Raw genomic sequence first — 20320 nt, 5'->3', positions numbered from 1 at the left:
GTTAATGCAGATAATCTTTATTGCCAGCTATACTATTGTAATACGTTTTTCTTTCTTATCTTTCAGCTGTACTTGGTGGTAAGTGCATGCTGATATGATAAAGTTTTATTATTACAGAATTATAAGATTAAATATAGACCACACATCTTGTATAATAAAATAGATCATCAATTTCTTAGATGCAATTCTTATTTTTCCGCTTTATATGTGTTTATATAAAAATATTTCTAAATAAGTAATGTAAAGAATAGTACTAAAGAACAATTAACAATTTGAATTAATCTGGTGATGGTATGCATGCTTTACATTAGCGATTGTTAACTGAGAAAGTTATATTCAAGTTGATTTTTTTTCTATTGATAATAAATATAAAACTAAAAAATTAGATGACTTAAATTTAGATGAAACACAAAATTATTATTAATAATTATAGCTTCTAGTAAAGATAATTTATATTCACGATTACAAGAGACAATAGTAAAAATGTTATATTCCCTTTCCAAGTTTTTCAAATAATGAAATAGACTTCCATTTTAGTAAAAAGTTTGGTGTATTATGAACGTTCTATTTCTTTGGAAAAAAAAAAAAATTATTAAATCGTGCAATAGTGAAAAAAGCCATTGGCAATGAAGTATTTGCAAGTCTTTGAATTGGCTTTGGCATTTAGTGCTTGAATGTAACGTATACTTGGCTGTGGAGAAGTCCGACCATGGTGTGGTGGTTGACATATTGGACTCGGCATATACGGACTCCAAGTACTTAACAAGGCACGGTGCTTGGGCTGGTTGCAGGGTAAGGTTAAATCTCCCTCTTCATCAACGTCTGGGGGGGACAGTCCGGCTGAAATTGGTCCCCCCACTCCTGTAACCTCCGGATCTTCGGGGGATACCCCGACAAGTGTTTCCGAGACGACCCCTGTAACCCAACAACCCTCTCAAGAAAAACCACAGAGACCCTTCTCGCTCAAGGTACGATATAATAATGTTCTTGTAGATGAACATTTGAAAAAAAAAAATTTGCTGATTTGTCTAGCAATTTACATACATGGCTTATGTATGGCTTCTAGACATTCGTTAACTTCTTTTGTACCTTTGCTTTTGAGAATATCATTAAAAATATTTTGATCATTTATTTTTATATATTCTTAATATATGAAATACGTAACAATAATAATTGCCTTAGTATGCTGCAAGTAAGATTGAAAATGTGCTTTCTACAGTTTTTTTTATCAAAAAATAATTTCAATTGAGTCTTTTTTTTAACAACAAATGATTATTCTGCTTCTTATTGCTTACATTTAGTCATAGAGGAAAACGAAACAGCCCCAATGCATTCTGTGGTCTTTGATCAAGTTTGCTACTCGGTTCCCACGTTTCAATGCAATCTTGTAAAATATCGCTCTCGGAACGCATGGTACAGTACTAAACACTCCCTGGATAAGAATCTATAGAGATGTGTTTGGAATTTGATTTAAAATTATTATTTGTGGTGGTGGTTTTTTTACATTTGTGTTCTAAATCTATTCACAGAACAAAACAGCACAAAAACATTAACAAAACCAACTTATGTTGGAATACATATGTAATGTATGTATGAATACTGAACTGATTTGATATGTATATATCTTTATCTGCGTAGTTAATTGTAGACATTCTAATCTATGTTTGTTATAATTTTACCTACTTAAGGAAAAATTAAAAGGCAATTTCAGCACTTAAAATTGTTATAGAAAATTAAAATTTATAAATTGGCGCTAAGCTCGTTAATAATCTTTAACTTAAATGATCATCAATAATATTATATTATTTTTCACACATTAAATTCTCATTTACTTATGCACTTGTAGGTACATTATTTATTTTTAATTTAAGTAATGAATTGAAAATTTGATTTACAATATTCTATAAATATTTTGATAAAGCTATCTTATTTATTCAGTTTAATTACTTTTTTCTCTCATTCACAATTCTATCTTTCTATTTTATTTATTACTTTGTTATTCTAATCTATTTTATCCTGTTCTTTCTATTTTACTCTATTCTACTTATGGTTCTTTTTTTTTCTTTTTTTTTTTAGCCTCTCAAATCAAATTTCAGCTTTATTTTTCCTCCCGCTCACTGTCTTCCAATCTTTGTTGTTTTTTATCTTTTTATATTCCCTTGTACTTGAAATTTTCAAACCTGTCTCCGCACAAACCATATCGCCTCTTTCTCTTTCTCCTATTGTTTATTTCATGGTTCCAAATTGTTGCATCTTGCCTGGATAACCAGCTTTTGGCTCCCACTTTTATCTTTCTTATTTAGGTATTCTGATAATTCTATTGAAATTCTAATGTACTGTATTTGAATTTTTCTATTTTTTATTTTTCTATTTTTGTGTCTTTGTTTTATCATCTTTCCTTCTTTTTTCCATTCCTATTTGACTCCTACTTTCTAATCCTCGTCTTTTCTCGCTTTCCTTCCCTCCCTCTCCGCACTTCTGGTCTGTACTTTTTTTGTTTTCTTTTCCTCCAAGCATCCTCTAGCTATCTTCCTTTCTGTATTGTTTTCTAATTTTTCTTTAAATTTCCATGCATTTATTCCTATTATATCTCTTTATTTCATTTAACACCACCTCTAACAGGTAATCCGGAGTACATATGTCTAATTCCAGTGATCACTTCTTGTATTTTAATTGCACTCTTTCCACATCGGCTCTTTTTTTGAATCTCTACAACTCTGACCTATATGACAATACTCCAAATATCAATGAGTCAAACTGAAACATTCTTATTTTGAAGTCTGCTTTAAATTTTCTCTTACCTATTGATTTAATGTTACGTTTATTCTTTTTTATCATGTTTTCTATGTCTCCTGCTATACTCATTCTTTTGGAATCTCACTTCCAAGTATATGAATTTCTTTCTTCTGTTTTTCCTTTTCGTTTCTAACTCTCTTCTTTTCTTCCTCTTCCACCTCTTTTCTTAAAAATCATTATCATGATTTTATCTACATTCAATATCAATTCTTGATATGTAGAAATATTTATACATTTGTCAAAAGATATATATTATGTTATGATCTTACATTACTATTATTTTGGATCAAACATAAAATAACTAATGTACCTGTAGGTACTCAATATATTAATATTATCAGACAATATTTTCTTTACATCTTTTAAATAATTCTTCAATATTTATATCAATGACCATAGGAAATTAGTGAAGATGTTCGGGATGTTGAACACAAGTGGTTGGAGCATGATGGTAATGCACCATTTATTGAAACAAGACGCACTCCAGACATTGAGAATATGGATCTTGAACAATATCATCAGTCTATATCACAGTCAGTATTCATTTTTTTATTTATAATATACATTTAATTTTCTGAAATCTATTGAAAAAAAACATATATACATCTTTCCACAGAATGAATACAAGTCTTAGTGAAATACAAGCTGATATACAACGTTTAGCTAATCAGCAAAATCAAATACAGCAGCAGCATCTAATGACACAACATCAACAACAAATGCAACAACAACTTCAGCAGTTACAAAGTCTTAGTCAACAACATATGCAAGTATGTACTATTTTTCAGTTTTTATTATATTAATTTATTTGTTTTATGGTAATGTATTTTTTCTTTGTTTAGAATTTTGGAATGGCACCTATGAATCCATTGACATCAAAATTACAAGATACTCAACAATCACAGTTTTATTTACATGATCAACCCCAACTGCAAAGACGAATGTGGGGTCAGCCACCTCCAACACAAAGCTTAGCGAATGAAATGGCTGCTGTGAGCTATCAACAATCAATAGATCCACGATATAGTACTCAATCAACACGTATGTGTATTATAATAGAATATAATTGACTGATATTGTAATTTTTAACAAAAATCTTTTAAAACTTCGTGTAGCTTATCAACAAGATATGCGTTTATATCAAGAGACACGGAATTGGGGAACACATCCACCTCAACAGAAAGGATTTGTTTTACATGATACTCCACAGGAACCGAGATATCTCAATGGCGGAGATCATAGTCTTTGTAATAATCAAATGAGTCATCCTGGTTCTACATATCCATCATCTACATCTATCTTTAATCAAACACCACCATCTTCTGCTAGTCCACAACATCGTAATGCTGTAAGTATAATGATCTTCAGCTATTTTATTTGATTGTTTTTTTTAATAATTAATAAGCAAAAATTTGTACATTCATTTTTATTTATCTATTACTTGAACTTCTATTTTATCTGTAGAATATTAAAACATATCCCATATCTTAAATTTTTAGCTTTGTTTTAATTTATATATTTTAAATAAAATTTATGTTTTAAGCACATAAAAAATAAAAATAAGAAATCATTATATACATTTTTATAATATTAACTTAAAACAATAAAAATATCATTTTATTTTTAAGATAGTATATTCATTACTTTTTTAGTCAATTGGATAGCAAATAAATTGCTTATACATACATATATATATATGTATATACATATATGTATAAGCAAGCACCTGTTATGGAACCAGTTAGTGATGTAATGCACATTTATAGATACTCTCTTCACATTTAGTATAGCAGTCGTTTGAATTGAAGTTTCAACGAGAGCTGTTGCTCTTTCCTTGAATTATCTGTCTTTTTCAAAAATTTATAAAAAATGCAGTTTTTTCTTTCATCTCGTTTTACTAATTCGTACAGTTACCATTATGAGGTCTATTTATTTATATCAGTAATTTTATAATTTATATTATGTGCTATGATTATTTATGACATTGTCATATATTAATATTGTTATTATCAAATTTTTCATTCTTAATTTTATAATAGGTTCATCGAATAAGTCAGTTAATGAGTGAAAGTCCCGAACCAAAAAGGCCAACTGTACATCATATACCAATTAAGTGTGAAAGCCCTACCGAAAAAAGACAAATTACTGCATTGCATGCACCTGTTCCAGCACCACCTGTTGATGACATGAAGCCTCAGAATATATCATTTATTGGTAAGTGTCTTTCTTTTCTATCCATCTAAAAACATGTCATACACAATATTTTCAAGGAATTCATTACATTTATATTTTTGTTTTCATCTACTTTTCGTTCATTCATTCATATGTTTTAAAGGAAATGATGATGAGCTTACTCAAGGTATAAGAGGTTTAAACATCACGTCCGGCAGCCGTACATATAGAATTCCATCACCAACTAGACCTTCAATTTCACGTAATTCATTTCAACCCCATCCATCACTAAGAGAAGCCACACCATCTCCATCAGGTACACCAGAGGTAACACCTCTAGATCCAATGGATGCTGGTGAAAAAGGATTCTATATTTGTTTTGATAATGACGCACCAAAGAAACCAAAACCAACTCTAAGAGTAAAAAGAACATCTCCCAAAAAGGTGAATATATCATATATTTCTAAAATTTGAAAATCCGTATGCAAAACATATAAACATGTATATATATATATATATATATACATACGTACATAGTGTGTGATGAATTGCAAACATATTAGAAATAAATTTTTTTTAGGAAAGAGGCGCGTCATCGTATATTGAAAATGAAGATTTTACGATGCGCCCTGACTCTCCTGCTACCATTATGGATAGACAAAAACAGCTAGAAATTCAACGAGAGTCTGATCGAGAAAAACAGCGTCAAATAGATGAGAGAGACTTCCAACGGCAGGAAATTAGAAATAAAGAAGTACAAAGAGAAGGAGCAAGAGAAAAACAACGACACGAGATAAGTGGAGAAGGCCGACAATCTGGAGTTGGTTTAATAATTGGAAATCAATTAGCAAATCCTGATCCAGTAAGTTATGCGATAAATATCGTATGAATTTTATCGCTGCACAATTTTTTCTTTTTTACTCTACTTCATTAAAGTATTGTTGTAGAATTCTCTTGATGAAATGGAACGAAAGAAAGAACGTATAATGCTTTTATCGCTGCAAAGAAGACAGCAACAAGAAGAGATGAAAGAAAGAAAAGAGGCAGAGGCACAAGCTCGTCGAGAACAAGAAAAATTAAAAGCAGAAGAAAGAGCTCGTAAAAAAGAAGAGGAAAGGCAACGAAGAGCAGCTATTTTAGAACAACATAAAGTAAAGAAAGCGATAGAAGAGGCAGAAAGAGAAGTGAGTGCTTTTTGTAAATGTTTTATTACAGAATCTCAACTATCGGAATTAATTGCGAGACAAATGTTTGGATAATAGAATTTTCAGATAATAGAACGCTTTCTCTATATTGAATTTGATATATTTTAGACATAAAATATTGAAGATCCCATAATTTTTTAGCCGCTTATTTCTACGTAAGTAATTGCTTGAAGTTATTTTTCTGTGTTTCTCATCGTGAGATTTCTTTTTTGAGAGCTGCAAATGCTTCAGAATAAAAAGACACATCTTTGTTGTCGTCGTTGTCATTATATAGATAATTTTCAATTGATTATTCTTTATTTTGTATACCATTGATTCTAATGGCCTATTTTTGGATTACATTTGTTGCACAGTATTTTTCAACTTCTTAATTAATAACTCTATCCGTTCTATACTAATAACACTAAATTATTACGAAGAAATCTTGTTTTAATCAAGTAAATTTGATTTAAGTAAATATATACTATGAATTATATACATAAATGTTCGGATACTAGAATATTCCGATGATAGAATGTAGGTGTGCCAATAATCGAAGTTCTATTGTATTAACAATATTTTAATTGAATTAATCGCCAAAAATTATTATTATTATTTAGGGTAAGGTTATCGATAAAGAACTTCTCAATGCAATAAAACCAACAAAATTGCGTAACAAGACTGCAACTCGACCACGACCCAAAACAATTCACGTGGATGCTGGTACGGAGCTGGATTCTGGAGCTCTTACGCCAAGTCGCGGGAAGAAGGGTTCTTCTTCTAATCTAAGTACAGGTATGACAGTACTGTTAATGTGATGTGGTAATGATACAATTATTCATTGCAATGATCAGTGTTTCTTGGAGAGAAAATTAAATAGTTATATATTATACCGAGTTAAAACGATGGTCATTTATCATCTCTAATATATTTTGATGTATTGTACATATTACGTATGAAATCATCTCCAAGATAACAATTACCACTGCTATTGTAACAAGTATATTCCTTTATTATAATCTTCTAATAGTGACAGTTTCTCAGTGTTGTAATGTAATTGCATTTATTTTCTGCATGGCGAAAATTTAAGTCAGAAAAGTTTAATTTTTTCTTTAGTAACGCCATCTTTTCCATACTGATTTTTTTGTTGTTATTGTTCTCTTTTATTTTATAAGATCTCACTCCGTCACAATTCCATAAGCTCTAAATTTTCTCGGCTATACTAGTTTATCAGTTAATCATTCAAGACGAAAGCATTATACAGTAAACTGATCTCATACATTTCTTAGACTCCTGTTTGAAAAAACTAGAATAGTAAAGAAAATTCGAGCTGATTGTTTTGCACTAACACACTTACTGTAGCGTCGCTGACTTCCCCGACGATGAGGCGAGACTACTACCGAGGCTCGCAGGACAGTCTTACTGCTGCTCATTTTGATGAACGACGTTCCGGCCCTCTTTATCGGGGCGGCAGTCTCAGGGGTATGCACAACACACAATCTCTGACTCTCATATATATATATATATATATATCAGAACATCATATATATGTATTTGTTAGTTTTGCATACGAAAAGCTAAACAAATACTAAATTATTACAATATTAAATGTCTTTTATTATTAACATGCTGATTGGAGTGTTTTGCTTATACTTGCTGCTTCTAATACTTAATGGTAAAATTTATAGAAATGTTTCTAAATTAATCGGTTATAACATACATACACTTGCCTCGTATATAACACGAGAAACGTGCAATATATTATACCAAATGTCTACTGTATAAACCAGATTGAGAAATACTTGACGATACATTATACTTGATATTTTTTTTTAAATTATTCGTTTTTAACGTGTGAATGATATATATTATAGCACTTTTCTTTTCATATAATTTTGCATGTTTTAAATTTATTTGAAATATTTGTTTATTAGTGTAAATGTTGTAGTAAAATTCATTAAAACATATGTAGTATCTAGTATCGTCCTGGAGAGGAATTAACTGATTGTAATAGAGGTACCCTATTTTAGTATCTTCCGTAGATTCACCTGATGACGGTAGAGGTTCCTCCCCTTGTCGAAGTATGAATCAACTTGGTCGGCGTGGTTCCTACAAAACATCTAGAGGTGGGTTAAATATTATTTATACAAAGAATGCCTTAAATCATGTTCCTTTAAACGTTTGGCTTGATGAAAGTAGATTCGTTGCAGGATGTATCACTGGTATGGGCAGCTACGTATGAATCTTACATGTTGAATATTTCATTAGCGTTTGATTATTCCCCAAATTATCTAAGTAAGGTTACTTAAGGGTATGACTTTATTTTTAAGTAGCGCCTTATAGTAGATATCTTTCAGTTGGAACGCAACGTTGTTCTGCACCAACCTGCACTGGCTACCTTGAGTTTTTGATGTTCCTAGTGGACATGGCTCGTAGTTAGACTCTGCCCCTGATGCAACGTACGATTGAAGCATCCCCTACTATTAATCTTTGATCGTACATAGCGTTTGGAATGTAACAAGGTAAACATTGCATTATTGCAGATGTGCAGGAGCCTCAGCAACAGGTTAGAGGCAGGCCTAAATACCCGAGTTACCAAAACTTTAAGGGGAGAAAGTCTAATTCCTTGATGAATTTGTGTGGTAAGAAGCACCAGTGACTTGGAATACGTTTAATCCCCTTTTATCGTGCAACAGTATATATTTTACGTGTCCCGTACACTGTTCCAATTTTTTGTAGGCTATAAAGCATACACGTAGTCGCATGGTGGCAGATTGGAGCACAGGTGGCAGTGATATATGTACACGCATACACCAACAGCACATTGTTTGTATGTGTTAAAAATTCTATCTGCTAAATTTATATTTGGCATTACTTGAGAAACAAATGACACATGAATCTTTTTTAATCTCTTTTTTTAATTGTTCTTTATTTCTTATCTCTCTAGAGAAATATTTCTCTATAAGCAGATAGAATTTTGATTCTCATTCATAGGATAACTCATTTGCTGCAGTAGATAAAATTAAGTTGACGCTTGTTGGGCTTGTTCTTGTACAGCACTGGTTATGGATACCGATATTTTCAATGTTTTTCAGATTATATTGTTGGTGGTTCCAGATTCCACTTAACAACCTTTCATTCTGACTCACATTTAGGTCCTGTATCATATGGTTATCCTATCACTTATGTTAAATGTGTGTATATTTGTTTGTTATTCCTCTCTATTTTTATTTCCAGGTATTATGGTAATACAGCATAGTAAATTCATCTTAGCGATGAGCATCATATTTTTTAATAGAACTCATAAGTGCTGCATGAGTTAATACATTTACTAATGCGTTTAGTGGGTTATACTATCGTTAGATGAATTTGTTATGCTTCATTTGTCGGCCTAAAATCGTAAAATTACTACTAGCAATCATATAAATATTTCATTACAAGTGAATTTGTCCACTGTTTTTTGTCGCGTATTACAAACTATTAGATAAAATAGTACCTTAGACAAATTGTCAAAATCATCATTTTTATCGAAATTCCTGATAAATAGTTCCTTAGATTATTTTAGAATCATGAAAACTTTTTTACGTGAACAAATTATACATATAGATACACAGAATTAAAAAAGTTTCTTGATGTGATACATACAATATATCAATACTTCTTAAAGTTTCTATATTGGACGCAAGCTATGAAGATGGATATTCTTAATGGTCCCTTCGTAAGTCTAACAAGTGACTAATATCTCACGGTTTATATCAGGAACTAACCATATAGTAATTAATAAAATTAACTTCGTTCAAATTCCTCTTGCTTGGATGGGTACATACGTTTTATATATTGGGCTGACTGTTGAAAAGCCGTATCTTTTGACCTTAATTTCATGGACGGACACATTCGTTCGAGTCCTTTTTTTTTTTAAATTTCTATCTTCATATACCGAGCTTGCGTTCGCAGGTTCGAGTAGTGATCAAGACGGTATGATGTGTCGATACACAGATACGGACAGCGGGCTGGGCAGAGCTACACCTCCAAGGAGGGCACCAAGTCCGGGTATGGGAAGCATGAGGCATCTTCCGTCGCCGTCTGGGCCTGGTTCCTTACCTCCCGGTTTGATGACCAAGAGACGAGTGTTCGATGATGGCAGCAGCGATATCAGTAGTACACCAAGTTCAATGATGGATTATAATGGTGAGGAAATTGAGTTACACAATTTCATTTATTTGTTCATTGTTCAGGTATTAATGCAAGATAAGTTAAAATTTTGTGAGAAAATGGCATATTAGAAAATATAATATAATTCCATTAATCGATTCTATGTAAACTATCTTAAAATTAAATTAGCATGCAAGTTACATTGTATATTGCATGAAATTGATGAATTCAGTTGTTTATTACTTAGGTAATGCAAAATTTTTTAATAACTTACGTTTAACGTACTGATAAAGAAATTAAAATTTACTGTTATCTTATAAAGAAATGATTTTTTTCAAATTAGTAGCTGTGTCAGCTCCACGTGAAAATTTTAGAAATTAACTTATTTACCAAGCAATTACTTTGATGAAGTACGTTGCATGAATTTTAGATTACTTTTTTTTTTGTTAATAGGTCCAAGATTGTATAAACAACCAACTACGAAGTCAAATCGTGGTATTATGCTAAATGCTGTAGAATATTGTGTATTTCCTGGTACGGTAAATAAAGAAGCGAAGAGAAGAGTTCTGGATGAAATTGCAAGATCGGAAAGCAAACATTTTCTTATTTTATTTCGAGATGCTGGTTGCCAATTTCGAGCTCTTTACTCATATTGCCCAGATAGAGAAGAAGTTTCAAAGTTATATGGTACTGGACCGAAACAAGTCATTGATAAAATGTTCGACAAATTTTTCAAGTAAGTTTATCATCACAGATTTGTTCTTATTATTGATGTATTTCTATGATTTCATTTTGTATGTAAAATCATATCATTAATCAAAAATATGTATAACAAGAAAATTATCTTTTCTAATGTGAGTTTTTAAATATAAATTATTTTAAGGCGTTTTAATAAATAATAGAGTCTAGAATTATAATCTAGAATTATAGTTTTTGACTGATAATGATTTTATGACAATTCAATATTAATTTATTTTATAGCGTATAAATTTGATAATTTATTTGTATTCATAGTTTGATATTTACGTATTTAACATAGATTTTTATATGAGTAATTATATTAATAAGATAAGAAAATAATTTTAAATTATATATGGCTGCAAATATTGATAAGAATTTGAAAAAGAATAATACAGTTTGAAACATATTCTATATATAATAATAAACACACCAATGTCAATAAGTCCTTAATCCATGAAATTTTTTTTTATTATTATGAGTTAAAAAATTTATAAAAGTTATACATACGTTCCAAATAAATATATATAACAGCAATCGACAAATTACATTTTAGCTAGATGCAAAAAATATTCTATATGTTTTACTATATTTTGACACAGAATCATTCTATTCTCATTTATACTATACTTGCATATATACTTATTTTAAACTGATATTGTAGATTATGCAATTTTAATTTTCTTCTTTGTTTCTAGATACAATTCAGGAGCAAAATGCTTTTCTCAAGTACACACAAAGCATCTGACTGTGACCATAGATGCCTTTACGATACACAACAGCCTTTGGCAAGGTAAAAAGGTGAATTTACCGAACAAGAAAGACATGCCTCTCGTCATATAGTTTTACACAAGTGTCACATTTTATGCTACTATACCCTCTGTTGTTCATAGTTACTATTTTAATACAGGCCCATATTAAATTAATGCAAACGTTGCGTTTTTAGTCAATTTTATAAAAACAAGTGATTGATGCTGACTCATAGATACGGATGTGCAATCATTTTCAACGTTTTTTACGATTGCATATCACCATTGAACGGCGTAATGTTACCACGTATGTTTCCTTTTTTCTTTTTTGTAATTTGTTGTATCTCTTCTTTTTGTATTTTTCTTCCGTTTTGTTTTGTTTTTAAGATAATGTTGGCATCAATTACTATGTTGTAAGTTTATCAATATCTAATTAATAGGAATGGTTTGTTGTCAATATCTAATATCTTTGCGGACTAATTTTCGACGTGTAACGCCTTGTAATCATATAAGCTGCTATGTTGTAAATGAAAGTCATGACTGATTGTAAAAGGTAAATTAATTTTTCTTATAAAATCATTTCTTTTTTTGCTAAGAGAGAGGCAGGGCTTTCATAAATATCACAAAAATGAACGTTTCATCTTTATATTTCATAAAGTAATTCGCACATATTTCCCCGTTACGCGTAAATTAAAACTACTCTTATTATTATTATAATTATTATTATATTATTATTATTGTAGTATCATTAACTTCTATGGATTATTAAATGCGAATAGAGGATCATTAATTTGAATATGTTTTTTTTACAGAATCTATAAAATGATTCGTATTCTCTAGTGTGATTTTTGTATTTGATTAATTTCTATTGAACAAAACCAAAAGAAAATATTAAAGAAAAGAATCACAAAATGCTTTTGTTTTGCGTGAGAATTTCATTTATAGAATAGTCGATATTTTTATGAAGTGATTTTGAAGTTCAGCATTGTTTCGTATGATCCGTTATAATTGTCTTAAAATTCTTTTGTTCATCGTGTACATCATTGTCAAAAGCGAATTGATGATTCTTCGTTGACCATGAGATTTTGCAGCTGTTGACGGTTGCAGCAGCGTACGTAGATAATGTAATTCGTTCGTTGAAAAGTGTTGAAAAAAAAACCAGCTCACGGACAAACGAAAAAAGTAAAAAATAATAATAATGTGGATTTGTAAATATATAAGTTGGTTCTGATTAGTGAAAGAAAATACCAAATCAGCCTTAAGATCGATCTGGATGTAATTGATGTTGTGCGAGGATGTTTTTCCTTTACAGTGTAGGTACCATCGAATATAATTTATATAATGCCTCGTTGATTTGAATATCTTGAAGCGAGTCTTGTGAAGTGTGTATCGGTATAAGATTAGAAACTTTTAAGAATTTGAGAAGGGAGAGAGAATGAGACCGTACCAAACAGTACCAAAAGTAAAAGTTTGTTTCCTGAGTGAACAGTATGATTTTGGTAACTGATATGAAGTGTCTGGACATTAAAAATGACCACGAATTGGTAAAATTTTTGATTGAATTGCTATTTTTCTTTCCTGCGCGCAATACATACTTATTCTAATATATCGAACAATTTAAAATCTTGTAATTATTTCGAACATTGTAAGAGGAAAGCAGAAAATGATTTGGAACGTGGAAGTACTAAAACAACAAAAGTTCTGTGTTTGAAGTTGCTTTTACTTTAGTTGAATAACTTATTTGAATGTATTCTAGGCCTAATTCATTCTAATCCAATAGTCTATAGTCTGCATTCCTCGTAACCAAGAGACCCTGGAAAGAGTGTTAACTTATTTATAAATGTCTTAGTATATTGTTATAAATTTTAACGAAGCGGACTAATGTTTAACCCGTTTATAAGTGGAATATTTAATTTTTGAATTTTGTAAACAGTATATGGATCCTTTTTCTTCGGATGATAATCGTTCTCTTTCTTTTTTTTTTATTTTTCTTTCTTTTTTATGTATGGTTCTCATTTCCTACTGGAATACGTCAGTCTGATTTCAAACGAAACGAAATATGCGGTTCTTGTATTGTACATGAAAGATAATTAGCATAATAATGTAATAATGAAAGAACTATTTATTGTGCCATAAATTATAACTATCCGCCATTCGTGTGGGACTGGCACTGACGATTCCATCTTGACGATTTAATTTTCTGAACGCATATACAATCTTTTTTTCGTAAATACGCCAGTAGGACGAGCGAATAGAAACTAGATAGAAGTAAAATATAATTTTTGTACAGAAATATGGAGGGTCTATCTGTTATGAATTTTATTCTCGAATTTTCTTTTATTTAAGTTTAGCACATATGTTGTTTACAAATTTTCTTGTTTGTCAAGTATATGTAAAATGTATTTTTTAACTCGATGGACATGTGCATAGGAAGCATTTAAAGCGATAACATTACGAGAAGAAAGAACAAAAAAAAAAAAGGGAAAAAAATGTGTAGGTTGACTGTAACAATAGACTCTCCTATATTCTGCAGTGGCATAGCAGAACATGACCGTATTGATTATTCTTAAGTAATTATGCAACATATCGAATTTCATGTTCTTCACGATTATAATCGCGAAAAATATATTTTTAATTCGCAATGATACAATACTTGGTTCAATTGTCCTGAGATTATTTTATTCATCCTCATGTCCGAGGTGAATGACACGTAATGGAAGGACTTGGAAAAAAAATTTCACGTTAAATGAGAAAAAATCCGTCGATCGTAGTTATCCAGAGGAGTTCATTATATTCTATTCTCATCTATTGTAAAAATCTATTGCGTGTATTGCCGTAAAAAATGATGAATAGTGAAATTTTTGTGAGCTTCAGACTCCGAAAATAGTCCGACCTGACAATATTGAATGCGAAAATAGGTAAACGCCGTAAGATGAATTATAAAGTTTGAAGGCATAAGCCACGTTAAAAAGTTTACGATAACAATGTGAACGAACAGTGAATGAAGATTTACGAATAACAATATAATAGTCACTAATCTTAAGAATTAACGGAAAAACATCGGTTTGTGAAAAAGAGATTGAAAATAGTAAAAAAAAAAAAAAAAACTACAAATAGAGAACGTTCGAAAAAAGGATGTGTAACTGCAGAAAGGAAGGGTGATTGCTTGTGCTTGATATTTATATTTTTCGAAGCAGAGAAATATTATTAGTGAGCTGTTGGTAACTGACGCGTGATAAACAATGAAACGAAAAAACACAGAGATGGGAAAAATGGAATATAAATAATCGCGCTTACTAATAATAAACGATTATCTTTATGTAATAATCCTTCATTTTTATTGTCATAAATGGAAGAAACTGAAAACTTTGTCAAATCATACTTGTTCAATTTATCCATGTCTGTAAATATTATGTTTTTTTATATGCATAAATGAAACTACTACTCAATGATATATATTTATTGAGTACGTCAAGTCAAAATTTGGGTCATATTTTACTGTTAGCACCTTACAGCGAATGTCATCAATAAAATTTAATAACCCACTTTGCAATAGACTTTTATTCTTCTGTGAATGATATATATATATATATATAAATGGAACTAAGTGTGTCTTCTTTATCTTAATTGATTGTGTAATGTAAATGTATATATAACCTTTGGAGTACAGAAGAGGATGAATTAGATGACCATACTTTCTCATTGTTATATATTTTATACACAATAGCGAAGGCGTCATTGTTAATTTTTCTGCATATGTATAATATATTACAATTCAACGAATAAGAAAAATACTAGACATAAATATTAAAATATTCTTGTGAAAAACATTTCTCCCTATATATATATACCATATTAATTCATTAAGGACACTTTATTACAGGGCGCTAAATATGTTGTTTTTCTCATTTTTAATCATTTTAAATATTCGATACGGTATTACCGCTATAATAGTACAAAATAATTTCATTTTTTCGTTCTTGTTCTTTGCTTTTTAAAAAATATACGGTCTCGATCGAGAGCCATTTCATACATTATATCGTATTCTCAATCGAAATCGCTATGTACTCTTATATTAACGATAATAAATAGCTTTAAATACTGATGTACAATTGTTTTGTGACTTACAAATGAATTACAATTAAACTATATGGCAGTGATCTTACTACTTACATATATGTTGTGACATTTTGTGTATCAAATTTATTATACAATTTGACGCTAATTCGTGCCATAATTTGTTAATGCTAATTAAAAATCGTTTCTCAAACTATGTTTTCCAAAATTATTGTTGATATTGATTCTAAAAAACATTTTAATGACGGACAATCGTTTGAATTTTATACTACATAATATATTGATATTCTGATAGTTTAATGTTAAATTATAAATTGAAATTTTTAGAATTCACTTAATTTTAATTTATTTTGTAAAATATAATTTTTTCATTAATTTAATTTTTCATAATCTTATTTATTCAATTTAAATTTTCATAGATTGTTGTATTCGTTAATAGAACACGTGTAGAAATATGAAGATATTTTTCAATTGTATTTTCAAAATGTTATAAATTTTATTATTAAAATATTTATTAGAATAGCAATATAAGTGTAATGAATTGTTTCTATCTTACATTATTATTTTATAATAGTTATATTGTAATATTTTGAAATATTTTATAAATATACTGTTGGTGTTGAATAAGTAATTTAAAAAATTTTAAAATAACGTTAATCAATGTATTCCAATTAAGTTATGTATAAATTTATCCATAAATTTTCGAAGCGGACTTAAATAATAAGTGCTTCAACATCAATTTGTTAAAACAGTACATAATGCATATAAATTAGATTAAATTTTTTGGTACATGTGAGGGAAGTGCTTTTTTCTTCTTCTTTCGTTTGTAAATAAAAATTTATTTAAAAATATTTTGGCTGAATTAAATGTAAAATTTGTTATGTGTACAAATTATAAATATTAGCTTTTTCTTTTTTGATTATGTTCATCGTGTATCTTTTTTTCTAAACATATTTTTTATATAAATATGAGCTTATCATCAGGAAGAGATACATATATATAAATACATAAAGTAGTTCGATTGATATTTATAAGTATTTGTTATCGAAATACTTTAAAAGAGTTAAAACAAGTTTGAGAAACATCAATGTAAACTTTATGCGTTTGAATGCTAGCATCTCTTGGCTTCATTTATCTTATGTCTTAATGATTAAAGAATTTTCGATCATGATATGGCACTTGATCCCAGTGTGAAATTGCATTGAATACAGTTCACAGAAACCTTTCGAGGATTGTGCATTCTTTAAACAGTCTTTGGAACTAAACTGAATGACTCGGAGGAGTTCACACATTGTACTGATTATCATTGTACTGGGCAGGAGCTCAAGTGAATATTATGCAATTCGTCCATGTCTGTCCAATCTCGTCTTTCTCCCCCTATCATTACATTTCTTATACATCCATTGAAATGATCTCTTGTTAATAATGTTCCTTTTGGAGCAGAAGCTGCAAAATCATTATTAATTTACACTTAAAAATATAATAGTAAATTATTTCCACTCTATTTTTATTTATTTTATAATAATTTTAAAATATATTAATTTTAATAACAATTTAAATAATTTAGTTCTTCATTAATATTGAAGATATTATAATTTATTTATTATAATGGTTTTGCTATAATTTTGAATGGAACGCAATTAAATAAAAGATTTACCTGGTAAGCCACCAATGTATAGAGGAACAGAGACTGAAGAATCCATTATATGATAATTAACATTAGCTGGAAGGCCATACTTCTGATCCATCTCATCGACTTTTAGTGCCAATTCTTCGTCATTAAAAACTGCTTGTATTCTATGCCATCGATTGTCACAGATCGTGTATGGACTAGTGAAACGTTGTTCTACATATAACGGATTGTTATCTCCTAAATCGCCAGACATTATCACTTTGCCATTATTCAATTCCAATGATACTGAAGGCGAATTGCCAGGTGCTGTTATAGAAAGTAAAACACCCGATAATTCTGATGTTCTAAATTCTAACTGAAGTTCTAACACGGCACCTAATTCAAAGTTTTTCTCTGTAAAGTAGAATTTCGTTTATTAATATGATAAAGTTTTATTTTATTTTTGTATGATATTTATTTAAATATTGATATTTCTATATTAATATTTAATATATTATTTATATATGTATATATAAGGTAATAGAAATAAAAAATTAATAATAGATATAATAACGATTATTGAATTATTCAATTTCATTCAATACTTCCGTTTAGCATTTACAAATCAGTGTAGTTTAAATAATTTAAATAAATAATTATTTTATTCAAATAAAAATAAAATAATTAAATAATAAAAGAGTAATTTAAAATAATTAATAATGTTTAAATTAGATAAAGAATATTATAATTAAGATAGCTTACTATATATAGCATATGCTTCATCCTGGAAATAAGCTCCACTTTCAACATTTGGGAAACATTGTCCTACTTGATAAGCTCTACTTGTAGAACCAACCATATCATACACATTTCCATTGATCCTCAATCCTCTAATACATCCTTTTAAGGTCTCGAGTTTAACTACCACTTGTTCAGGTATTGGTGTTCCACTTTCAGGCAAGCCTCCAATATACATCATGGAGGCCAGTCCAATTTTTCTTGGCACTTTAATCGTACGTGGTGTTTGGGAATCAACGAGCAATGTCAACTTTCGTTCGTCATGGCTGATAACTACATGATGCCAGTTACCATCATTAAACGGTGTTTTAAACAATATCTCTTTCTTCTGCTTATTTTTCACTAAGAGTAAAAGCTGTCCATCTCGTATCACGACCATGAGATAGTGCTTTGGTCTATGGCCCTATAAAGTAAAAGATACATTAGTTAAAAATATTTTACATGAACAAAATTATAATACAGATTAAGATTTTGCCTTTGATCTCTAATTACTTATACGAATTTTAGAACTTAAATTTTTACATACTGGAGTAATAAACAGCAGTCCGTTTGGATAATACGTCCTGAAATCAAACTCTATTGCATATTTCTTCTCCCAAAATTTTTTAAAATTTAAATAAAGCTGCGTGTGGCTGTTTGGTTTGTCTCCAAATTTGAGAGCACCAGCTTCCAAAGAGTAATACGGCACTTTTTGACATCCTTCTGGTTGAGTAGACATTCCTCTCGATAGCGATGCTGATGGTGTATAAGTAGGAGGATCTTTTCCCATACTCGGCCCAGGCCGGCCAATTAATGCATGCTCGAAACTGACAGCTTCGTCAAACTGAACAATTCTATAAAAAGAAATAATTAAATGAATATTCTTTATTCAGTTTATTGAATATAATAAAATTTTTGAGCTATAGTTTTTCAATAGATTTTTTAAATAGATATTTTGGAAATATATTGTAAAATTTTATTTAATTATTTAATTTACTAATTATTTAACTTACTCGTCATTAAATATCGCGTCTTTAATGGCCCCATACAAAGGTGTGATGGTAGAAATCATATTGGTATTGTTAATAAGTATTGGTAAACCTCCGAAAAATAATCCTCCGCTTTCTTCAGGGGCTCTAATAGCAGCACTAGTGGGTAATTTACCAGCCTTTTGATAAGCATCATCTATTCGCAATTCTACATCTTTTCGTCTTTTAATTACTGTTACTGAGTGATATCTTCCATCATTAAAAGTGTCATTTGACTGTAAAACAAGTTCTCCTCTCCCAGCATTTAAACGAACTTGCACTTGTCCATTGATAATGCACACGGAATAGTAACTTTTCTTCTGAAAAAATTATAAATGAAATTGTAAGTTAAAAACATGGATCGTTATTGTAACATTTATTTGAGTAAATTTTGATAACTTTTTTTTTTTGAAAATTAGTATGTAAAATATACTATTGAAATATGAAAGACTTAAAATAAAATTTGCTATGGAATATCAGTGAAAATAACATATTATCAGTGGAATTACATATTATCATTTTTGGTTCAAAATGCTTCAAATAATTATCAAAAAGAAGAAATAGGATTTAGAAAATTTAATGAAAACAAATATTAAGTAATTTAAAATTATTAAAAAATTGTGAGTACAGTTGTAATATATAGCTTGCATTATATTTTTTTATTTAATTTCAATGTAAAAGGATAACGATACTATTATACTTACAATCGAGTCATCATTCACATGTCGTATAAAAGGCATACGTTCTTCTTGTCCTTCGAATGTAGAAAGAAGAAGTACAGCCTCCTTTTGCATTGTTCTAAAAGAAAAACTCACTGTGGAGTTTATTTTACGCAATGTATATGCTGCATGTTGTAAATAACCATCTCCGTAAAATCCTACTATCCTTAACGGCTGTAAAAATAAAAATTTATTATCATTATTTTTTATGAAATTTACTCTTTATTCGTGTACAAAATTTTCTAAAAATAAATTGTTTTTTCAACATTAAAACGAGAAATAAAATTTGATATACTTTTATAGAAATTATTTCAAG

The 20320-nt window shown here is 29.5% G+C and overlaps 2 protein-coding genes across 16 annotated transcripts in view; one reads left to right on the top strand and one right to left on the bottom strand.

Moving 5' to 3' along the window:
- The window catches only part of LOC122528836 (patronin), a 150461-nt gene extending 136861 nt beyond the window's left edge, over positions 1-13600 (top strand). For 3 of the 15 annotated variants that reach the window (XM_043654384.1, XM_043654378.1, XM_043654382.1), the window contains 16 exons: positions 792-968; positions 3196-3329; positions 3413-3566; positions 3639-3837; positions 3912-4144; positions 4836-5010; positions 5132-5412; positions 5549-5830; positions 5916-6152; positions 6773-6947; positions 7515-7634; positions 8183-8278; positions 8696-8794; positions 10107-10340; positions 10758-11040; positions 11741-13600. In XM_043654384.1, the coding sequence (XP_043510319.1) occupies positions 792-968; positions 3196-3329; positions 3413-3566; positions 3639-3837; positions 3912-4144; positions 4836-5010; positions 5132-5412; positions 5549-5830; positions 5916-6152; positions 6773-6947; positions 7515-7634; positions 8183-8278; positions 8696-8794; positions 10107-10340; positions 10758-11040; positions 11741-11885 (3024 nt within the window). In that variant the 3' untranslated portion in view covers positions 11886-13600. The remainder of the gene's footprint in view (positions 1-791; positions 969-3195; positions 3330-3412; positions 3567-3638; positions 3838-3911; positions 4145-4835; positions 5011-5131; positions 5413-5548; positions 5831-5915; positions 6153-6772; positions 6948-7514; positions 7635-8182; positions 8279-8695; positions 8795-10106; positions 10341-10757; positions 11041-11740) is intronic. The other 12 variants (XM_043654379.1, XM_043654380.1, XM_043654389.1 and 9 more) reach the window with 12 other exon arrangements.
- Positions 13601-16817: 3217 nt separating this feature from the next.
- LOC122528831 (laminin subunit alpha-1) overlaps positions 16818-20320 on the bottom strand; it is a 370357-nt gene continuing 366854 nt past the window's right edge. Inside the window, exons 38-43 of the mRNA XM_043654368.1 lie at positions 19990-20178; positions 19271-19605; positions 18805-19111; positions 18243-18681; positions 17526-17894; positions 16818-17314 (exon numbers count right to left, since the gene is read on the bottom strand). Of these exons, the coding sequence (XP_043510303.1) occupies positions 17172-17314; positions 17526-17894; positions 18243-18681; positions 18805-19111; positions 19271-19605; positions 19990-20178 (1782 nt within the window). The 3' untranslated portion in view covers positions 16818-17171. The remainder of the gene's footprint in view (positions 17315-17525; positions 17895-18242; positions 18682-18804; positions 19112-19270; positions 19606-19989; positions 20179-20320) is intronic.

This window comes from Frieseomelitta varia, unplaced genomic scaffold (genome assembly GCF_011392965.1).
Source record: "Frieseomelitta varia isolate USP_RPSP 00005682 unplaced genomic scaffold, Fvar_1.2 scaffold_264, whole genome shotgun sequence".
NCBI classification, from domain to species: domain Eukaryota; kingdom Metazoa; phylum Arthropoda; class Insecta; order Hymenoptera; family Apidae; genus Frieseomelitta; species Frieseomelitta varia.
This window is presented reverse-complemented; position numbering and strand designations above follow the sequence as displayed.